Source organism: Chelonus insularis, unplaced genomic scaffold (genome assembly GCF_013357705.1).
Source record: "Chelonus insularis isolate UGA/USDA-ARS -01 unplaced genomic scaffold, ASM1335770v1 contig_94_pilon, whole genome shotgun sequence".
NCBI classification, from domain to species: Eukaryota; Metazoa; Arthropoda; class Insecta; order Hymenoptera; family Braconidae; genus Chelonus; species Chelonus insularis.
Genome location: NW_023276783.1, coordinates 3023514 through 3047618, shown reverse-complemented (window position 1 = coordinate 3047618; position 24105 = coordinate 3023514). Strand labels below are relative to the sequence as shown.

The window sequence follows — 24105 nt, the reverse complement described above, 5'->3', positions numbered from 1 at the left end:
TGATTAAAAAACCATTAAATGACGTGCTATTATGATAATCATTTTAAAAATAGATCTAATTATGATTAGAAGTTAATAACAAACCCATTAAATTATCAATAGTAAAATCAGTAGATTATCATTCTATCAATTTATCTGTAATTTATAAGGAAAAAACAGTTTTTTTGAATTTCTTTTTGGAAAATATTTTAAACAAATGACCTATTTATAATTTCAGAATGATCAACAAGTGAACTACGATTCGACTAAAACGAATCCATTGTTGATGGTTTAAAACTGTTTTTCATTTTCAATATTAAATGTTGAAAACAAATTGACTAGATTTTTCTAATTATATAAAGTAAGCTTATGTTTTCGAATTCTATAAAAAACAATAAATTAATATCGAGTCCAATGAAACAATTTTTTTCCTATTTATAAATGGAAAAATAGCAAATAACATTTTCCCGCAAGTGAAATTTGGCTCATTATAAGAAACATATTGAATAAGTTAATGAAGTACTTATAAAAACATACTTGTTAGTGAAGTTACACTTTTAAGTAGTAAAGTAAATGCTAATCATGTTTTTATTGAAAAAATAAATTCTTTCAATGCATATTTTTATTGTAAATAACTAGTTATCATTTCTTGTTTTCTGTTTTTACGTTTCATTTTTCTTTCGCTTTTTTTGTATTTCTGTGCACCAGATTTATGAACAGATGTTATTCAATGCTTTCATAGAACTATATTACATGTATTATTTTTCTAGTTAAAAAAAATAAATATATAATTATTTATTAAAAATGCCAATTAATAATTAAATTAAAGTTCTTGTTAAAAGGATGAATTAAAAGTAAAGAATTTTCATACAAATAAATTTTTAAATTGTAAAAAAAAGATGAAATATTTTTGATTACATATTACTGTTGAAAAGATGACTTTGTTGATTAAATAATTGGTCGTTATTTCCACACTTAACATTATACAATTACTCGCATATAAATTAATAAGTATATTTATGAAATGAAAGATTAGCGAAAGAATACGAGAAAAAAAATGAAACAGAGTAAAGGAGGAAGTTTCTTCGCGTGCAAGATTTACGCGTCAATGATCTAAAAGGATAAACTCAGAAGGGTCGTACACGTACTCTGTTACAACGATGAAAAGGGAGAATGTTTGCCGTCAATGGGCGTCTCTTTTACTTCTTATTGCTGTTTCTTTCTCAGTCTGTAACTGAAACGGAACGAGCAAGAATAAGAGGAACTTTTTCAAGCTCAAAGTAGATGAAGAAAAAGGATGACGATTGGAGGTGGAAGTAAACGAAGAGGAATAAGAAGGAGTAATAAGAGATAAAAAAAACGATTTAAAGGCTATTCCGGGAGCATGAGAACATTGGCAAGAAAAAGAAGATGGGGATGAAAAGGAAGAAAGAGCTGAAGAATAAGGAAAAGAAGCAATACAAGGACCAGCTTCTTCTCTCTTGTATTCAACCATTCTGATGCAAGTATAGAGACCCATATCTTTCTCTTTCTCCTTTTCAGGTACATTTATGTTCCTTTCGTTATTTTTTATTTCTCTTTCTCTCTTCAATCGCACGGGTTCGAGTGTTACATTCATTTTCGCGCGGCCACCGGAGCGTGCGAACGCGCGATCTCGTCGGCTCTCGCCGCTTCTCTTCCGTCCTCGATCGATGATCCATACCGGTTTCGATCGACTCTTCTCTCCTTTTTTTTATTTATACATTTATCTCCTGCTTTCTTTTATATATATATACCTTTTTTTATTCATTATTCAGTTGAGAAATTTACCACAAACTGGATCAATTCCTTAAATAAAACTCACATAGATTTTAAAAAAACATTCTCAGTTGTAGAAATTCTACTTTTTTTTTTCATTTTCTCAATGAATTTCATAAATTTATTTAGTCGCTGAGATAAAAATACCTTATATGTTGTTGATAGACATTTTTTCCCCTTTAACTACCAAGTATTATCAGGATTATTTTATTATAAGGTCATTTTTTAATTGATTATTTTTAAAAATTAATACTTTTTTACATTTGTCATTAATTAATTACAATAATACAGGTTTTATAACGGTAATGTAGGTTTATTTATATTTAAAAAAAATTTATAATAATAAGAGTCTTATTTTAAAAAATAGATTAAAGACTGGTAGTGTGTAAAATGAAAGAGTTTTTATCATGATAGAAGTTTTAGTTTTTAAATTCAGAAAGACTACCAAAAAAAGATTCTAAATAATTACAATGGCGAAACTTGGATTGACTAAAGGCTGATAGAGATTGATAACTTAGTGTATAATTCGAAACAAATTAATAAAAATGACAGACTATAAATATGCAGTTATAATTTAATGAATTAAATTACAAAAAAAATAAATCTTTTATCATAAAGTGCATGTAATACGAAGAGTTTGCGAATGAAAATTTTTCATTCATTATATGATTGATCAAAAAAAGAGGAAAAATAATATTTTGGTGTATGAAGGATCTAAAAGCATAATTAAATTTAAAAAAAACGGTGGATGAAACTTGAAAATTACTAGTTCATTAAAAAAAAATATTTTTAGAGATTACTTGGCAAAGATTTTATTTTTTACCATAAAAAAGTATCACACGAAAAAATTTACTCAAACGTGACAATATAATTATTAGTATTTATAAATAAATTTATGACAAAGAAAATAATTTTTATATTTGTTTAAAATTTCAAAGCATATCCACAACAATCATCGTTTAAAAATAGACCCGTCATGATAACAAAAACTATTTAAACCTAACAATGACAGAGTTATTTAAACAATCACTGAATATTCATAAACTCAAGCAAAGAGAAAAAAACAAACACAGCATTATTGAAGAATTCAAACGAAATAATTCCAGCAAGCAAATTGAATGGAAATAATGGTAAAAATCAAGTAAACATGACTTGAAAATTTTGAAAAGGAATGTTTGCTAATCCTGCCGAAAATCCCATGTGATTTCTGCGTATCTGAGAGAGGTGGACGGTTTTATCGTCGAATCGAATCTCAGTGCGAGATCGTAGACCCCGGCGTTACGCGTTGAATTATTAATAAGAGTCCGGGGATCCCTTGAGCTCCATGAGTGTGTGTGTGTGTGATCAAAAGACGATGAGGGAGTAAAGGGTGTACAGATAGGGTTATAAAGAAAAGAAGAAGGTATATATAAATATATGTCCATATAAGCAGGGCAAATCCCTTTGTGGAAAGCCATAGGGCCCATAAGCAGCGATCAGAAGAGAGGAGAGAGGCGTGTCCGAGTGCTTGGACAGGCCACCATTAAGATAAATAAGTATATCTTTACGGTCACTAGACAAAGCACCGAACGAACTTCGGCTCGTGTGCTTTATCCTCGTGCGATCTTTCTGCTCACGCCGGCCCCGAAGGGCACCCTTTCATCCACCTCTTATGCTGCATTTACTTTTATATATACATACATTATAAACATGTGCATACATATATATGTATAATGCTGCATAAGTTTTAAGATATTTCACTCCTTCGTTTTGGAGCTTTACTGACAGGTTCGTTAACGCTCTTGAATTTATAGAGAACTTTAGCTGATTATTCCCACCGTTCTTTGATGAATAAATGTTTCATTTTTTTATAAATTCATTTTATGAATTATTCATTCACTTATTTAGCAATAATATCTTGTAAATGTTTTAGTTTAAAAGGACTGATGGTGTTAAATAAAATAGATTGTTAATAAAATCGCTCCAATAATTTGGATAAAAATTATATTCTTTTTTAGAAGTAGGGGAGACTGGGCAATATGGAATCACTAAAAGAATGAATTTACTTCAATTTTCATAATGGAAGTTTCTCAAGTGTTTTAATAAACTGAAAAATCATATATAAAAAAAACGAATTGACAGAAAGCATGTTTTTACTTTTTGGAGTACTCCATTTTGCCCCGGTTTCTCCTAATCAAACTTTGATGAGCAATAATTTAATAAGAAATTTCAATTAGACATTCTTAAAGACCAATGACACTCTAATAATAAATTGGTAAGCCTGATTAGGTACAAATAAAGACTTAATTAAAATTTCTACTCAGAAAAGTATTCTAAAAATAAAAACAAAGTAAAAATAAATTATTTTATTTTGGATAAACATACGAATAAATAGTATTATTAAGGCATAATTAATTTCTATAAAAAGAATTTAATATGTTTTTAATTAACTCCATCTTCTAATAATTGTAATTATTTATGATTAATAACTGATTGATTCAACAAATCTACCACCTCAAAAGTTTATCATACGTAATTTCAATTATTCGCAGAATGATTTGTTTCAGCTAATAATTTTTATTTTATTTTTAGAGTTCTGTACTCCAAAATGAAACAATGGATCCCTATAGGATCACTTTGTTGTCTAATAGTCACTATTATTGCTGATCATCAAAATCTATAAATATAAGAATTATAATTGAAAACTTCAAGCACATTAAAATAATTCCAATAAATTATTTCATTCGTCATCAATAATCTTCATTCACTTACATTTCCATTTACGACAACCATTAATAAAATTTAAACGCAATTATCAATGAATCATTTATTTGAAGAATACAATTTGTGAGTTATCTTACGGGAAATAACATTCATTAATACCCACCATAAATCACAAAAATTTCATAATTAGTGAAAAAATTCATTGATATTATCAACGACTATTTACAAAAAATCACTACTTTAAAATAACCTGAGGACAACTGATAAAATTCTCAATGCAATTACAAATGTAATGAAAATCGATTAACAAACAAATCATAAATCAATCGAAAAATTTTATCTGATAAAAATGATATTAAATTATTTTCAATTTGAAGTTAAAAATAAGTAAAAATCAGTTGACATAAGCCGTCTGTTTTTATTTTTATGAATTTCAATAATACTGATGAAAGCAGTGAAATTATACAAACTAAATAAATAATGTCAATCTTTATTCGGTTGTATACCAATAAACGGTACATTACCCTTTCAATGATTACGAAATATTCACTACTCGTCTGAATCAATTGTGTCTAGTAAATTGATTCAACATATAGTCAAAATATGAAAATGATCATAATATTGATAGTATGATTAACTTAGAAATATAATTGTTATCGCAACATTAATGTTAAGATATCGATCGTTGTATCAAGTCTTCGATTACAACTGTAGATAAAAAAGCCACTTATCTCTTGTATTTAATTCTAAGTTAATTCACTTGGATGTCTAATTTCAATTCTTATCATTTAGTTTGAATGAGAAATCTTTCACATACTTATATTCTATCATTTACATGTGTTTTTCTTCATGAAGTTATTTTTTTTTAGTAATCAATTAAGTACAAAGAAGTGAACTAATAAATGAAGAAAAAAATATTTCTTAAAAAATGGGTTACATGAATCAGATCAACGGTCGACACGTATGACTCGGACCAAAGCAACGTGAACAGAACTAGTGGTATCACGCTCACTGATGTCTTTCTCTCTCCTTGTCTACTATCTTGTTCGCGTATCTTTCTCGTTGCAAAGTGCCGTAATATTCTCTCTCGGTGTGGCTATTTTTCGTACCCGGTTGGCTATCTCGCTTCTTCAAGCTTAAACAACCAACTGACTGACTACATACGAAGCCGTTCGTTTCTTCCAACCAAGTCTTTCTCTTTCTATTCACTTCGAAGACTCTTAGGAGTCTCTTAGGGGTCTATTGGCATTGTTCAGGCCCCTCAGTACTTCATTCTACTTCACTCCTGGGTCCAACATCATTGCAGCTGTACTTGGAATCGTCGCGTTGTGGTCTTAAAAGACCCACAAACATCTAGAGACTTTCCTCTATTCTTCAAACTTTAATTTAATTCTTTTGTAAACTTTAATATTATGGTGATTATTTTGTTTTTATGACTTTGATTGGCAAGTTCACGAGATTCTGGAGGAAAATTTACGATAAATAAGAGACATTCACTGGGAAGTTCACCTCGAGAATACGATTTATCGACACATTGATCCTTGTTCAAGGACAACATCGATGTTCTCCTTGAAGTTGTGGTAGTGATCGAGATATTAAAAATTTCACTTTTTATATAATTAAAAATACATTAAATATTCATTAATATTTCATCAACGAAATCGGTAGTATATTTAGATGGAGAGTGAAAATAAATTTTACTAAAAAATCCTTTTAAACATCATGGAATATTTTGTTAATTGCCAGTTATTTTTTTTCACCAACTAGATTCCCACCTGTTTCCAAACTTCCAAATTTATCTTTCATTTATATTCCGTACTAATTGAATAATTTATTGAATTATATTAAGTTCTTATCTAAAGAGGTAATGCTCCTTATATGGAAGATTTTTTTCCATTTATTTTTATTCTAACTGATTAATATAGATATATATTTCAACGTAATTCTTATTTTAAAATCATTTAATAAGACTCAACTAATGCTAATCGTCATCCATCTAATAAATTCAAAGTCAAGAAAAGAGTTATTACCTTTCAATGTAACAATATAATGGCATTATAACACTAGATATTTCGTGGAAATATGATTTGATCACAATAAAAAAATCTGTTGTAAATAAGATATTCTGAGAAATAAATAGAGGATTAGAAGAATTATAAATGAATAATTAAGGAACGATTAATTGGAAATGTGCAATAGAATCAACATGACATGAAAATTAACTTGAACGAATATATAATATAGTGATTTTCCGATTATTTCAAATTTAATGTAAACGATTTTATTCTGGGTATGAGTAACAGCACCCACTGCTACTTACTGCGTACTTAGGAAGGCGTACTGCTCGTTAGTTATTACTCAACCACCGTTACTGCAGCTTCATGCAATTAATGACTTCTCTTTACTGATAGACATAATGTTATATTTTGAGAGAAATATTAGTAAATTCTCGAAATTATATTCCATAAATAAAGTAACGTAGAATGAGACAACACGAAAATAACAAAAAATTTCTTTCGTACATACAACCTTGTTTTATTATTTTTTCGAGAAACTCAAGTCTTTTACATGTATTTTGATCGTCTTTCAAAAGATCTCAAATTTTCTATGCCACCACAGAAGCCCTTAAGTACACCTAAGAAAACAAGATCGAATTTCCACAAATTTCAAATTGTTTTCCTCACACTATTCAATCAAAATTCTGTTTATTCTTTTTAACTTTTCCGATTATTAAATGGAACTTTGAAAATTCAATCATTCCCAGATTGATTTTTTATTTAAAGAAACAAATCTACTTTTTAAAAAAATTAATTCATTAAATTTATTCATTTTTTAAAACTTTTTAAATTTGGCTTAATTATTTTTAAATGCTTTGAGGTATTTATGGTAAATATGTATCGTTAATTTTTAAATTATATTGATTCATTAAGTAATTTAAAATGCTCATATAATCATAAAATGTACTAATAGGATTGGAGTAATGCCAGTGTCAACTTTTTAATCGATTAATTATCTATAAGTTGAAAAAAAAGCCAAAATAGAAAGAAATGTTTATTAAGAATATTCTCGAAGTAAACTCCAAAAAGAAATACACTGAAATTTTTTTCATTATTCCTTAGAAGACTCTTATTTACTTCAGCGAAAAATAAAACAATCAAACTTTTCATGATCGTGACATTTATTATTTTCTTGTATTTTTATTGAGAATTAATCTATCTACTATATTTTCTCCAACTTGTTTCTTTGTTGTTGTTTTTTTTTTCAGCACGTTACTTTTTTTTTGACGCAAATCCATGTCACGTGTTCCCACTGACCGCGACTCATTCGCTTAATGAACATGCAAATAGCCCTTTGGCCGTTGTGTGTTTCATCCTCCTTTTCCTCTTCATCGTTCTCTCTCTCTTTTTCTCTTTCTCGTGGATTTTCTTTCTCTCTTATTCAATGACCACGTGCAGCCTCTTTTACATGCGGGACAAAAAATACGTCTTTCTCTCTTTTGCCCTCGATAAATAAATTCAACTGCAACTTTAATTTATCAACGAAACTATATGTGTAATGTGATTAAATAAAAAAAAAATTGCTAAACAAAATATTCTTTTAAACAGTCACATATTATTTTTCATTCCTTATTTTTTTTACTGTCTTTTTTGTGTTAAATTGCAAAGTCATACCAATAATATTCGTGAGTCATTTTCTGGTCTAAAAATAAATCAAGAAACAGGGGGCATTTAAGACACATGTTATCTTATTGTTTTTCAATTTACTTAACATTAAAAATGAATTGAAAAAAAGAGATACTACTAAAATACATCCGTTACCTGTGCCATGTGGCCGCGTCGAGCATGGTAATCCAATGAGTAAAAATAATATCAGCACATCCTTTGCGCAAACACTATTTATTCTCGACCTCGTCACTTATCCCGCACTGAAAAACGTGAACTGTCAATAAAACTGATAAATTTTCTTCCGCATATCTGATCCAAGTCTTTGGATGATAACAGAGATTCACGCGCACTTTTATCTTTTATTTGACTTGTTTCCTTCTTTACAATCACTGTATCAAACAATCAGTGAATATGATGAGTTTGTGAAATAACTTTCCGTACTTTACATCAAAAAAGTTTACTCAATATTTTTACAATAGAAAATATTTAAATATGGTCATCAAGAGCTGCTTTGAACCGTACGATCGACAGCGCACTTTACTCCTTATTTGCCTTTTATTATCCTATATCTCCCTCTTTATTTTTCTCTCCCGCTCTCGGCTTTTCCTTTCCCCACGATCGCTGCAAACTCGCAGCCACTTCCGCGCTGATTCGCCAAAACAACAACTTCCCTTTCTTTCTCTTCTTTCTCTTCTTATCAACAGCAATTAATTGTGTAAATAGAGAGCTAATAAACTCAATGACTTAACAAAAATTATTTAATGCTATTTTTAATTATCATTTTAACTATTTATTTTGTATATAAGTAACAATTTATATAAAACTCGCGACAGTTTTTATAATAACTAGATTATTAACCACGAGAAAAAAATCCCTGGGACCGTACGCTAGCCGGGACCACGACGTACTGAACTAGCACATGATTTCGAGTGTCTCTAGTATTATAAATCGTCCTTTAGAGGGCAGCACTTTCAGGACGCCACGTGCGTTCGGTTAAAATCGGCTCGCCTCGGCGCAGTAGATCCTCATCGAAATTATTTCGATGTGTACATCAAATATTTTAATTTATCAATATCTTTTTAATGATAATTTTAATAAATTTTGCAAATCATTTTTCAATATTCATTCTTCAAACAATTCAATACTGATATAATAATGAGAGCAATGAGTTGGAATAATATTTCAATGGTATGATATTCCTTCAACGTAAATATTTCTCAGATGATTAAATTTGTCGTGCATAAATAATTAAGAGTAAGTATTATCAAATGAATAACGACGTAAAACAGTCAAAGATAATAATTGAAATATTTTTGATAGATTTGTTGATGATATATATGGATAAATGGATTATTTGGCGACGAAAAATACAAAAATCATTCAAATAAACTGTGCACTTGAAAAAACGAAATGTTTTAATAGCTTACTTTCTTATTGTTTATTTTGAGCAGATATCGTTGCACATGCACAGGGGAGTGAATAGTATGATACTCTGGTAAGTTAGCTCGGTATGTACGTGATGATAAGGCTTGTCACACACATTTATCTTGGTAAATCCATGTAATTTTTCCACTCTTTTACTGCGATAATATTCAATTTTTGTTAATAAATTAAACTTTAATAAGAAAACATTCTAGTCAGTGTGACAACCTTTCTTCATATGTCTTTAAATATTGCTATCATTCGAATTATATTAAATAATCAGTTGTTTTTATAATCTGTTTTTGACAATTAATAATAGATAAATATTGACAGAATGACGATTTTATATTGTAATAAAATATTTGATTAGAAATACATCTTGTGAATTAGTCTTATCATCAATAATTTTTATTCTTTAAGGTAGTGTAACAAGAAAAATTTATTTTTATTCTCTATTTACATAATAGCTTATTTTTTAATTTTCAACCAAAAATGAGGTCAATATATACATTTCTATAAAAATCGTCGATAAATGTTTGAACATTCAATTATATCTTATCACTTTAACTATAATGTAAACAGTCAATTTTTGCTATATATATACTTGGAGAAAAATAATCACGATTTATTCATTCGAAAAGCTTCAGTAAAAAAAATTATGGTAATTAATAATAAAATTTGGGTAAAATTTTATTGATATGATAAAAGAAATTTTTTTTATTTTATTATTTGGATGTTTTACCACAACTTCTACTATTTTATCGTTCTTTTCAATTTTGCATTACATAATATTAATTAAATTTATTATAAACAATTAAAAATATTGATTAATAGTACTTAAAGAAAGATATTTTATCCGGTTTTACTACATTTTTTTTACTAATATTGAATTTTATTTAATTTTTCATAAAATTGCACCGATAAGTCATGACTTGTTTCTTTGTGTACAAAATAAATGATAACCAATTTATATATTCAAAGAATATATAATAGAGGAGTAAATACATAATAATAAAATATTATAAATTGTAAGCTGTTGATACAGAGTTAAAGTTAATTTGCAAATCTGTAACTCGAGCTATAAGTACACACTAATAAAAATATTGAGCCATAGAAGGTATTAAAAAATTTATCAGACACACACTTTTTATGTTTGACATAGTATAGTTTCAACAAGTGATTCAATATAAAACTTTTAGATATTCCAATTCCAAATAACAAAGATATAAATATTTAAAAAAAAACAACTCGACATCCGTCTCACAAGTGTAAAACAAAAATTTTTAATTGTTTAATCTATGAATAAATTTCACTTAAAGTTGTTATTTGAAATCCCAAATAACTAAAATATTAAGGCAGTATTTCATTTAAATATTGTGTAAATTAATTATGTTGTAGACAGACATTTTACATGAAAGTATAACGAAATAATAAGAGTCGTTGAAACATTTTGAAATCAACATGATAAAAAGCAATGATTTATAAAGCCAATTTTTGGTAAGTTTTCAATATTTGATTATTCATTTAAATCATAAAAAAGATTTTTTCTATCAATTATTTTTTGTAAATTAATAATTATTATCTCAATGCCAGAAATATTAAATATTTATTATTTGATAATCTCCAACCAAAAATGATTAAACTTTAATGATTTTTACAAGTCTTTTCATTAAGTAACTTCATGTTGATTCTAAAATTCCAAAAATATTCCAGTTGGTCTATCCAGTGAAACAAAAAAAAAGTAACAACATGTATACATAGTTGAGAAGACTGAACATCCGGTGTCGACACTGTGGACCATGCGAACCGTACAAATAACATAGATGTATATAACATCTATTCGTCATCCTTATACTCACGTGGTCGTGCCGTCTCTGCAGGGGTACCACAGAGCTTATCCGGGCGGTTATACGATAATCGCGCTTGACGTCAAATATCAAATGATTTCGCTGCATGAATCGGGCTGCTCCGTAAATTATCCCGGGTTAGATTGAATGATAGCAGCCAAGCTAAGTTGGCCGACAACCACTTCAGCGTAAATAAGACGGCACCGAGTCCATCGCAACGCTTGTCTCTTGTGTATAGAGACGACTAACATCAAGTGCGAGCTAAAGAAATCACTGACTGTATATACTATCCATTGCTACACATTAACATCAAGGGGACTAGACGAAAGAACCGAACAAAATTGACTTCTTCCTTTTTTCTTTCTTATTTAAAATAATCGTGCGAGAAAGTGTACATGTAAGAATTAATTTATCAATTGATCATTTATGACTTTAATAACTTTTAGTATTTAACTTTAACAGTTATTCCTTTTAAAAATTATATAAAAACTTTTTTATTCTAATATCAGTTTTTAATCATTTTATTTTTGTAATGAAAATAAAACAATGGCGATTATTATTTCAAACTTAATTCAAAATATTTATGAATGAGTTATCATACAATTATATTCTGATGAAATTTTTGTACTTATTAACGACGTGTCCTTTTTACTAGTAAAAGAATTTACCAAATAATGTAATCTCTTCTGAGAAGTTAAAGTATTTTGGTCCCTAAAATAACTTGGTGAATTATCAAAGACTTATATTTTCTAGTTATTTATTGACAATTAAAAAATTTCCATTCAACAACATAACGTAATAAATATTAAAATTGCATCATTTTTATTGTTATTACACATAATAAATTAATAATTTTATCTCTATTTTGAACGTTTTTTTACACTAAATTGAAAAAATGATTGACTAGACACTTGGTTCTCGTAAAAATCCAAAAGGACACGAGTAAAATAAAAAGCACGAGCCTTTTTGATTGTCTTTAAGGACATTTATTTATTCCCCAAGGATATTTTTTCGTCTTCATACGTCGAAATGTGGCTCTAAAAAATTGACAGTGAACAGAACTAATCTTAAATTCCATTTTATTGTTTTTCTCCATTGCTTATTCGGCTTCAAATGAAGTCAAACAAAAAATTCTTGCTTTTCAAGCCTATTTGAATTGAAATTTAAGTCTAAATTCAGACAAACAAATGAATGTCAGTCAATACATGTAGCTGAACGTATTAATGGTGTATCACAGCCATCAATCTCTTCTATAGATTGTGCACTTCTTTTCTGACTATTTAAAACCATAGAACTGTGCCGAGGACTGCTGGGAGCTGACCTACAAGCACCTTCAAAACTTCTTGGACCATTACAAAATCCTTTAATGCTAGTTTTCAAATACTGATCATCGGGTTTTAATACTAGGTTTATTTTTGAAGAGTTTTCATGCTCACATAATTTTTCTACACAAGGACAGGAATTGCTTGATGATCTAGAGCTTTCAATACAAGTTGATCTTAAGGAACAAAGTCCTTTTGCTCTTATACAAGGGTTACTGTCAACAATACACTCAAGTTCATTGACATTCATGAGCTTCTGATTTAACTGATCCGAGCTAGCAAACCTTAATCGTTTAGGAGATTCACTAGAGCATCTTAAGAATGTTGTCCTCGTCAAAGATTTATTTTTCAACGAACTTTTAGGTATTAAAAGATCCTGAGCAATTTTTCTGCTCGAAACTCCATTTCTTCTTGCTTCTCTTTCTCTTCGTCGCTCTTCTCTTTGAGTTGGATCTTCACCAATGAGCCAATAAGTCAGACGTTCTCCTTTCCCTTTCATTGAAACTACCCCCCGTTCTACAAGATGAAAGCCTCCTAAGTTATCCAAAATTTTTTTTGTTTCTTGACTGCAGTGAATTTTTAGTGCTATTTAAAAATATAAATTTTTAATTTTCTTCATTAAATGAAACAATTATTTTATAATTTTTTTTTCATTGAATACTTACGTGAGCCTGTGGATTCCATTCTGCTTGCAGTGTTGACAGTATCTCCAAAGAGACAATATCGTGGCATTTTTAATCCAACAACACCTGCACATACAGGCCCTGAATGAATTCCTATTCGAAGTTGCAATTTTTCCAAGGGCCTGTGACGAATACTAAATTGCTTAATAGCTTCTAAAAGATGTAGAGACATACTAGCTATTTCTGCTGCATGTTGTATTCCATTTCTAATCGGAAGTCCACTGACCTGGTAAAAAAATTTTCTATTATATTATTTCAGTAAAGAATAAATTTAAATATTTGTTTCCTTTCACTGGAATAAATAACTTGCGGCTGGTCTGAGAGGGTCAGTGATATAAATTGAAATGTCATTGATTAATTGATCAATAATGTTATGGCTAAATGGCAATAATTTAATCTGCAGTCATGACTATAGAAGACATAATAATAATAAATTATATAACATTATTCAAATTTTTTTATAAAGTCTAGTGAGAAATATCGATTACTTTTGTGAAAAACATTGATTTTAATACTCTGTATAATTTACTCCAAAAATTTTTATATTCAACTTAATATTTCTTTAAATTTCACAAAACAAAATTGTATTAAAAATAATGAAACTTTTAAAGCTATTTATAGCTTTTATTTCTTAATGATAATTTTGGAAAATTAATCTTTTAACATTTAACAAGACATTTCATCATACTCAAAAGAAAACTGATTAACTATCTGCAAAGTCATTTATGTGTGCATTAGGATTATCATAATTTAGTTAAGAAATTTATTAATTTTCAAATAAATTAACAAACAAAAAATGCCCATCAAAGTGTTTCAAAATGATATCTTTCCAAATTTCTGATATCTTATTTAAAAGAAAGATCTAAATATTGATGACGTAATCTCAAGAGTAGCAATTTTGGGTTTATAATACAATAAAAAAAAGAACTTTTAATATATTTTTAATAAGTCTACTTATTTTAAAGTTCAATATTAATATCAGTATTGAAATATTGAAAATTTGGTATGCAATAACTTACCACCATGTAAGCATCTCCAATAGTCTCCACTTTATAAACATCGTAATTTTCAATAGTAGAATCAAAACAAGTATAAAGATCATTCAGAAAATTTACGACTTGAAGAGGAGTACTTTCAGCAGACATAGCTGTAAATCCAACAATATCACTAAAATAAATCGTGACGCAATCAAATCCTTCTGCTTCAACTTTATTTCCACGTTTTAGTTGTTCTGCAACATATCGTGGGAGCATTTCATATAATAATGCATCAGTTTTTTTCTTTTCTTCAATCAATTGATCAGTGCGTTCATCAACAAGAGCTTCTAAATTATTAGCATATTTTTCCATCATTGCCATCATGTTATCAAAAATATTTGGTTTCATTCCTTTCCTCAAAGGTCGTAACTTATTTCGAATCATTTTAAAATCTGGTCTACTTTCTGGATCCTCAGACCAGCATTCAATAAGACAGTCTCTCACAAAGTCGAAACAATTTTCTAATTGATCGACTGGTGGTCTGAAAGGAGGTATACCAACTTTTCGTACAATAACTCTCTTTAAAATTTCTGGCGGTGTCAATTTTGTTATTCCAAAAGGACCATGTCGTCCATGAAGTTCATAAAGTACGATTGCAAATGAATAAACATCACCTTTTTGATAACTACGAATTGTTGGAGTTTCTATCACAGTGGATCTCAATAGTTCTGGAGCTCTGTATAGTAAGCCTGGAAATAAGCATAAATATTCAATAATCATCTTAAAAATAAATTGATATTAATCATGTAAATAATTAAATATTTCTTCTATTGAATATTTAATATGAAAATAAGATAGTTTTTAAATAAAAACAAACCAATCATTGCTTGAATTTCTACTAAAATTACTCATAAAATAACCACGAAATCTCATGAGATCTAATTTAATTGGATACAATTCATTTAAAATAAACAAGTCTGAATTAGTTTAGATTTATAAAAGTGAACATAATTTAAAGAGAACACTTTTTTTGGGCTGTTTTAATCTGACGAGATTTAATTCTTAATCTCATTAGTTCTGATTAAATTCAATGTAATTAAAAAGAATTAAATCAACGTAGAAATAATCTTCATAGTCATTTAAACTTAGTCTGTTAAGAGTTCTAAAGATTTTAAAAATCAAATAAACTATAACATGGTCCATATATTAATAAATATTTAATTAAATGTTTCTAGTATTTTTATGAATTATATTACCTTGATATTTTTTCATTACATCATCAGAATCAATTTCAGCATCTTTTTTAAATTCTCTTAAACCAAAGTCTGCAAGTTTTACTACCCATCGTGAATCAACTAAACAATTAGAAGTACTTAGATTTCCATGATATTTAAGTACAGATTCATGAAGAAATACCATTCCCTACCAAAAGAAGTTTTATCAGTAAATCAAATTTTATTTTTAGTAACAAATAATTAATAAGTGAATAAAAAGTAGATTTACTCTAATGATATCTCCTACGAGAGAAGCCATAAACATGTTATCCAGTTTCATATCTTCATTATCTAGAATATCTTTTAAGCTCCCACGAGGACAATATTCAACAACAATACAAATATTTGGAGGATCCGTACATGCTCCAATAAAAGCATTTAGATTATCGTGTCTTAAATCTCTCATTATTTTTAATTCTTTTTTCATTTCTCTAGTGATTTCTATGGATTTTTTTTTATTTTCTTAATTGCAAACATTCGTCCTTTATAGAATCCTATTTGAGTATAAATCATATTATATCGGAAATCAACGTCAGGATTCGAACTTAGTGAGACTTGACTTGTTCTTATAACAGGCTGCAAAAAAGTTTTCATTAGTACATCAATATTCTTAATAAATATCATTTATAACTTACCTTAGTGTTAGATTTTTGAGTGGATTCATTGTTAATAGTTTCTTCTTTAGCTTCCCTGAGCTGAATGTCCTTATAGTTGACCTTCCAAAGAAGAGAATCAAGCTCTTGTTCATACTTCCAGTTCCGATAAAGTACCAGAGCAATTGACACAAAAACAAGAAGCAACCCTCCAACTATTCCACCGACGATTTCTCCAGTATGTGCTGAAACATTCGGCTGTGTTAACCTCATGGTTATGGCAACAGATGTCGAATAATAAAATTGCAGAATAAACTACGAGCAAATTTATCCATCAATATTCTTGATACGTTTTTCTGAGACGATAAAGCTCTTTTTTTTATTTCAATATCAATGATTTTTTATGACTTTCATTTTTTTTTATCATATATCAATATTATTAAATAAAAATATATATTCTTATGATATTTATAATGATATTAATAAATATTTAATTGCTATAGGCGATTTAGTTTATTATAAAATTAACTTTAATAACAAATTAAGCTTACCAATGCATTTTTCTCCATGATATCCACATTGTGGTTCTGCCAAAGGAGGTCCATTATTTAGCCAAACGATATCTCTAGTCAGTCTTAACATCTAGAATTCAAAAAGCAAAAATAAAAAAAAAGATAAAATAAAGTATGAATTCTAAACCAAATCGATTTCCGTTGTGGATTCTTTTTGGCATGAAAGCACTCGTTGAGGATAAACCTAGATGTTGGACTGTGCCCGAACAGCTTTGAAATAGCTATCAAGGGGACAAGATAAGGGATGAGAGAAGCTATATTTTCCACCTTCCGCTATCGATTACAACCGACAAAAATTCAGCCAAAATTTCTCGTCAAACCAAACGACTTGTCGTTTCCTCAAGAAATGTTGTTCTATATAATCTTTAATGCTATTATAAATAGCCAGCGATGGAGAATTGGACTTGAAAAGAATATCAGAATGGTTATTATATAAGTTTCAAGCTTTAATACACTAACATAAATTATTTCAAATAATTCTCGATTATTTATGTATGAATAATAAAATATGTAACCAAGTAAGGGAAATTAATTAATTATTAAGAAAAATATTGAATTAGTAAGAAAGCGATTTTTCACTTACTGGCAGACTTGTTGCTTTTTCTTTGCCAACAAAATATCCTATAGGATAAAGACCATATCCTGTTTTTGATTTATTGTCCAAAGAAATTAATGTGTAATTACCTTCAGCATCACCGTTTTCATCCATGTATACCATGTATCTATTAAAAGATTAACATTCCATTAAATCTCATATAACGTTCAAAATTAATTAAATTTGTATGATTGATTGGCTACAAAAGATTCGATATTAGTTCTCATATTTCATTTGTCGTGAAATTTGTTGGATATTAAATGGTGTTTAGTTTAGATGACATATTTCTATTTTAAATAGTGAGAAAAATTCTCTTTCAGTTGAAGGTAGTAGAATCATTCATAAAAATCTCTGTGATAGCTGAATTTAAAATCTTCAATTTTCAAATATTAAGTTACTCTAAAGTATTATACACTTGGATATATATCAAGCTCATCAATAAACCTAGTTTGAATCAATAAAATTCAAAACTAAAACGTTTGTTTTATATATCTAAAATGACAATGTAAGTAGTTTAATATTTTGTACAAACCCCATAGCACTGTGATAATGAACTCCATGCAAAGCTTCAACCATTCTTTTTCCATCTCTTGGATCTCGACCCTCATTTAAAGCAGCAAGAAGGGATTTTTCATACAGATGAACTGCGTCATAAAGATAAGCAGTCTCTGGTACAATCTACTTTGTAAAAAAGGAAACAATCATCAGATATTATTGCAACAATTTTTTATTTTAACTCGTCAAATATTATAATCTTCAAGTCACCTGAACTATTCCTCCAACGTGGGCTAGAGGATTACTGAAGTTGAATGGAGGCTTTTGCCGGTATTCATGAATTAATCTTGTAAAGTTATTCAAATTTACTGGAGCTGAAGCGACGATACTAAAGTAACTTTTGTATGCACGAAGGAGAGATGGATCTGTCTCCTTTTCCCACAATCCTCGTAAATACTTATCTGGTTGCTGCTCGTCATATTGCTCGATGTCGACTCCGACTACCCAATAGTTACCTAAATAAATATTTAACCTTTTTTATTAATATTCTGGAGTTTACATAAGCATTATTTTTTCAATTATCTTAGATTATTTTCAATTTTTCTAAAGAGTAACTTTAGTGATTCAGTGTGTTTTATAAAAAATTTTAATTTTAATGATCTATTAGCATGTTTGCCATCAATTTGCACATGTTTCCAAATCTTTTTTCTTTTTTTTTTAAGACTAAAAGTTAAATCAAAAATATTTATTTTGCATAATGTTATAATTTCCAAAGTATTAAAGAGGATTTGTCTTTTTAAATTCCTTTAGCAGTTATTAATAATCATTTTGGGAAAATAGCGTCAAACTAAAAAATACATCAGACTTGATGTAACTGGACCCCTCACAAAAGTCCTTATTTTTCATTTCACTCAATTGTTATTTTAAGAGTAATATACTAGACCGCAAGCTGTTACTATATATCTCTTCAATATTTCATGCTATCAAAATTTCCAAATAAAAATGATAATCAATAAATTTTATATCGCGATTTTTGCAAGTTTATTTCATTAAACTTAAAAATTTTATGAAGCTTATTTACCACTTTCAAGAAGTTTCTTATCGTTCAATGCTATCAAAAGACCCATGTGCTCGTAATAGTTTCCAAGTATGACGTATACTGGAACAAAAAAAAATTAAAGTTGAAAAAAATTAGACGATTCTCATTAGTTACGACATTCGTTTCTTGGATATTATCCAAATGTTCAGCCATTTCTACATATTTTAAACTTTGAATATTCAAAGCAAAGATAGAGGAAAATGTTTGAGAATTTATTTTCAGAATTTAGTGAATTTGAAAAGTGAAAACGGACCATGAAAACTGACTGGAGTCAGACATATACAGAATAAGTAAGGGTAAGAGATGAAATGTGTAAATACGTTTTGTGAGTATAAAAAAGGGCATACAATAAAGAGGAAGAAAGAATAATAAAAACCTTTAGATGCGCATACCACCTAAAAATTTTTCGTGAGTGTCGTAAAAAAAAAAATCGCCAAACTCGTAAAGACAACGGTTCTGAACCCTCGATTATTCAAGAAATATTATTCTACATTGTCGCGACGTATGAGGGTCTAGAAGAAATGTTTCACTGTAAAGAGTCATCAAAGAACTTAGTACAATTGATAAATGGTATTATTTATGCTTTCAAATATCAATAAATTTTCTTAAAATTCAAAATATACTTTGCAAAATAAAAAAAAATTTTACTTAAAATGCAAATTATGGGAAAATAACTAAACATTATCAATTAGGTCATAGAAAAAAATACTTACATTGTAATCTCATAACATTTGAATAAATGAATAGCAGTAATGCATGTAGAATTAATTAGTAAACAAGAATAACAGTATCATTCAAATGAATAATTTTATTGATATTCTATTGCAATTGTTAAAAAATAATTCTTCAGCACATTTATTTTATATATAATTTGAAATAAAATGAAAATATATATTTAAAAATGACTTTTGTTCAACAATATTTTTTTATCACTCTTTGTAATAAATTAGTAAATATTATTACTAATCAACCATTATTCACTAATTATTAGCATCAAGAATACTCTTGGATGAATGTCTTAATTGAGGTGGCACTGATTTTTGATCATTTTTACATATTTATTTCAACAGCACACACAATTTATGGGTATTGAATTTACAATAGCAAAATATTTAAATTTTTAGTAAAAATTTGTCAAGTTTTAATGTATATTTTCGAATTCAAAAATAATTGATAAGCTATGAGTACCAGTAAAATATTGAAAAAAGATTGTCACGATATTTATTGAGCTCGATTCAGCTCATGTAAAGTATTTGAACTGCATGGGAAGATAGAGAAAAAAAGAAAAGAAAATATTCAAATTGTTTTTAGCACAATTGAGTGGAAAAAATACTAGTAAGCGAAAGTAAAAACGTAAAAGAATGTTTATTTTAAACTTTAGTGTCAGCTAAAGATCCTTATAAAATTCAAGCAAAATGTGAGATAACCTAAAAAATGTGTCACTAAAATAAAAAATTTACGTAGCAAAAAGTGTTTGAAAATAAAACTGAAATCGTCAAACGGATAGAAAAAGGTGATGAATATTCACAATGTCGGTATTTTTAGTCTGTTGACAAATGTGTGACAGGAAAACATAGTTATAGTTTGTTCTCCTATACAGCGAGTAACGAGGCATCGAATAACACACGTATGTTTTGATAAGCTACCGGGTACATTAAGTACGTGAAGGGGGTTAAGCACACGTGGTTACCGCATTAGTCGGTATGTAAAAGTAAATCCAACGTATTCTAAACACGACACGATACGACGTGCTTGACTCTGTCATGCGGGTTAGTCATGATATATACGAGTAAGAATCTCTATCATGAATAAATATTACAATAAATATTCTTCTATAGACAATCGAAATTTTCCAATAGAAAAACATTTGATGAAATTGCACATAAATATTTATTCAAATAAATCTTTTCGTTTTCTCATATGAATAATTTCATCATTTACTCTTTATTTGGATTGATGAAAAAAATCTTTTGACTTCAATTTGAAGAAAAGGATGTAAATAAAGTTGAATGAAAATATATGGCTTATGTAATCTTCTAAGAAAAAAATATTGGATAGAAAGTGAGTTGCAATTTATCGAAATTAAATTGAGGAGAAAATATGCAGTCTGACCAAGAATGTACTGTACTCACTTCGAGTCTCCTGATATGTTGAAGCAACGAGTTCATGAAATGGATTGTTCATGTGGGTGACATAATAAGGCTCCTCCCAGCATCGTAGATAATTTACTGTGATTCCAGATGACTCAAAGGAACTCAGGATCGTCGTTGCTACACTGGATATTTTATTGTTGAACTCAAATAAACTTGAATTCATATACATAAATGTTACCTACATTGAACAGCAGAAAAATTTAATAAATTAAGTATATAATATTTTTTCTATATCAAATCAGAAAATACATTCTCATTGTAATGTTATTTCATTCTTGTTTATTGAAAATTGATCGTAAAACTAACGAATTACTTACTTTTGTCCAGTTGAATGCCAGCAGAACGGAGACTACTGACTTGGATATTTGAGTATCTGGAGGTCTTGTTCGGATGAACGTTGGAAATTCCATTTTATTAGATGTTTCATGATAGGTACAAAACTAGAAAAAAGTTAAACATATTTAATGTTTATTAAATTTAATTTAATTTATTACATTTGGATTAATATACACAAAAGTTTTATTTTTCATGAAAATTATGGACACAGAGATGAAAAGAACAAATTTTTATATAATTTTTAATGAGTTGGAAATAATAATGATCATATAAATGATATGTATGTATTCACGATGCTCTGATTTATTATACAACGTATACACCATAATTTAATGATGAATATTTACGTCCAAACACAAATAGCTATTGAAAGCTAACTACATAATAACTTCACCTAAAATAAGCTTGACATCTTTTGGAATTAATGTGAATTGGCCCATATTTGCATGTAATGCTAATTTTGACAATGTTCATTTAATCGATTCAGTGACATTTTCTGTAGATATTCATAATTCCAGATCATCTGAAAATGACTTTTTAATAGCTTTCAGTAACTGGGGTACTAAAAAGATAAGACTTTAATATTTTAAATTCACTTTAAGAAACTATTTTCGTGAGAAATCTTAGATGAATTTACTTTTAAATTAAAATTTATCGTTGGTAAAACGAACAATTGGACTTGGTATAAAATGAACAATATAAACCAGTGATGCAATCTTCTTGGCGTTTCCTCTTCCTTAACTTACTACTTGTGACCAGCCAACTTCACTTCAGCTTCGGGTTTATCGTAGCCAATTAACGCGATTCATTGCACTGTGTTTATTGATATCGCGTTACTTATCATTACATGGATGAAAAATTAATTAACTATTTTAAAACTTTGACACTAATATGTATTTTAAATTTGATTCATTGAAAATATCATAATTTAAATGTTATAAATTAATTATATTTAAACAAAGGCGAGTACAATATAGTAAAAAATTAAGTTTGAATTTTTTTGTAAACTTTTTATCATTTCATTTCAGATTTGTGTCACTGTTCCATACTTTGTTAGACAATTTTTTGATTAATGAACATTTAATAGAGAAAGGAATAATTTTATCCGTTTTATAAAATTACTTTGTTAATTAAATACTGATTTATTATAGCATTTGCAATTTTTAATTGTTAAATATTCATCAACTAAATAATTGCAAGTAAATAAAGATGATATTTGATAAGATTCTAATTAAGAATTATTCCAATAAGTATCTACATAAATTTAAAATATAATTGCAATTAATGATGAAGTAACATCAGACTTACATATGAGATCATTGGCAGATTGAAAGCAGCAGCCATTCTCCCCTCATGAATACACGTTTCTTGTGGTCCAATGTATGCACTGATGTTCTTGGTCCATAATTGTGCAGTCACCAAAATACTAGTTTCTTCTTCACCATAAGTTTCAGCGACAAGGAAATCTAATTTATGACCACGTTTACCAAGTTCACCAGAGTTCACCTAAAAATTTCAATCAGATCATGTAGAACAGTAGAGAAGTAAAGACATCAGATAGATATAAAAAAGGAGCCAGAAGAACAAAAACTCGTGACTTTAACGAGCGAGAGTATCCTTTTTGGCTTGGGAGAAATGTTGAGGGTCAGGTCCAGGTGGTGAAAGCTATGGGAAATTACTCAAGTAGCTATAAAATGTGTTTTAAAATTTTAATCAAGTCTCCTCAAGTATTTTTACAGTTTTTTTAACAATTGAGCTGTCAATTAATTTTTTTAATTTAATACATCAAATTCGAACAGCAGTAATAATTAGCCCAGTATAAATGAACAAATTTTTCATAAACTTTTTCCTTACATAGACTCCATTTATTGGTGAATAAGGAAAGAGATAAACAATTAATTAAATAATTAATCAATGTAATAATCACGGAAAATATCTACCTCTTCCACGGCAAGATTAATAGCACCAGAGATACGAAAACCAGGTCTCTGATATTCGAGATCGTGCGGTCGCCTCTTGGAACCTGTGATGTAGCCAAGGGTGAAGGTCTCTGCGTCGACAATCTCGTTGACTAAAACGTGGATCGCTGTCAGCAAGAGACACGCCCGTTCCACGTTTACCAGTCGCATGCCACTGATCTGCAAACCTAATTTCTTTAATCACTCAAGTATTTCAACCATTTTTCAGCATTCGTTTGTGAGATTTCTATCAATAATGTGATTGAGGTTTTAACTGACAATGAAAGATTGAGATTAAATGATCTCAGGGTAAATCATGCTTTGTGAAACAAATCCAATGAACCCGGATTGTATTAGAAGAGCTATATCACAATGAAGAACACATGAATGAATACCATATAAAAGAATAAGTTATGTCAATCAGCAAATGTAGAAGCTTAATACATTTAGAGTTAACCTTGCTTCATTTACTAAGATCAATTTTTCTTAGCTAAATCCGTTTGTCTTATGAGAAATAGTCTTATTGTCTATTACTCATTTTGTAATCGAGAGAATTACATCAGAGTTTTTGTTAGCTGATCGCAATCTTCGTTTATTTGAATACCGGTTTTACAACATCTTACTTGTTGAAACTA

At 28.6% G+C, this 24105-nt stretch overlaps 2 protein-coding genes across 3 annotated transcripts in view; both read right to left on the bottom strand.

Annotated features, from left to right (window-relative positions):
- Window positions 1-9061, bottom strand: part of LOC118072742 (receptor-type guanylate cyclase Gyc76C-like) — a 51961-nt gene extending 42900 nt beyond the window's left edge. For both annotated transcript variants that reach the window (XM_035092843.1, XM_035092845.1), the window contains exon 1: window positions 8298-9061. The gene's annotated coding sequence lies outside the window, so the exon portion shown is untranslated. The remainder of the gene's footprint in view (window positions 1-8297) is intronic.
- Window positions 9062-12237: 3176 nt separating this feature from the next.
- On the bottom strand, window positions 12238-23641 carry LOC118072614 (guanylate cyclase 32E-like). The gene is given in 16 exon segments (XM_035092621.1): window positions 12238-13320; window positions 13401-13644; window positions 14438-15144; window positions 15652-15817; window positions 15899-16125; window positions 16128-16245; window positions 16305-16507; window positions 16814-16904; window positions 17418-17556; window positions 17962-18107; window positions 18195-18439; window positions 19006-19083; window positions 21156-21354; window positions 21494-21616; window positions 22821-23018; window positions 23453-23641. Coding segments are annotated over 16 exon segments (3786 nt in total). The 3' UTR covers window positions 12238-12607.
- Window positions 23642-24105: the final 464 nt, after the last annotated feature.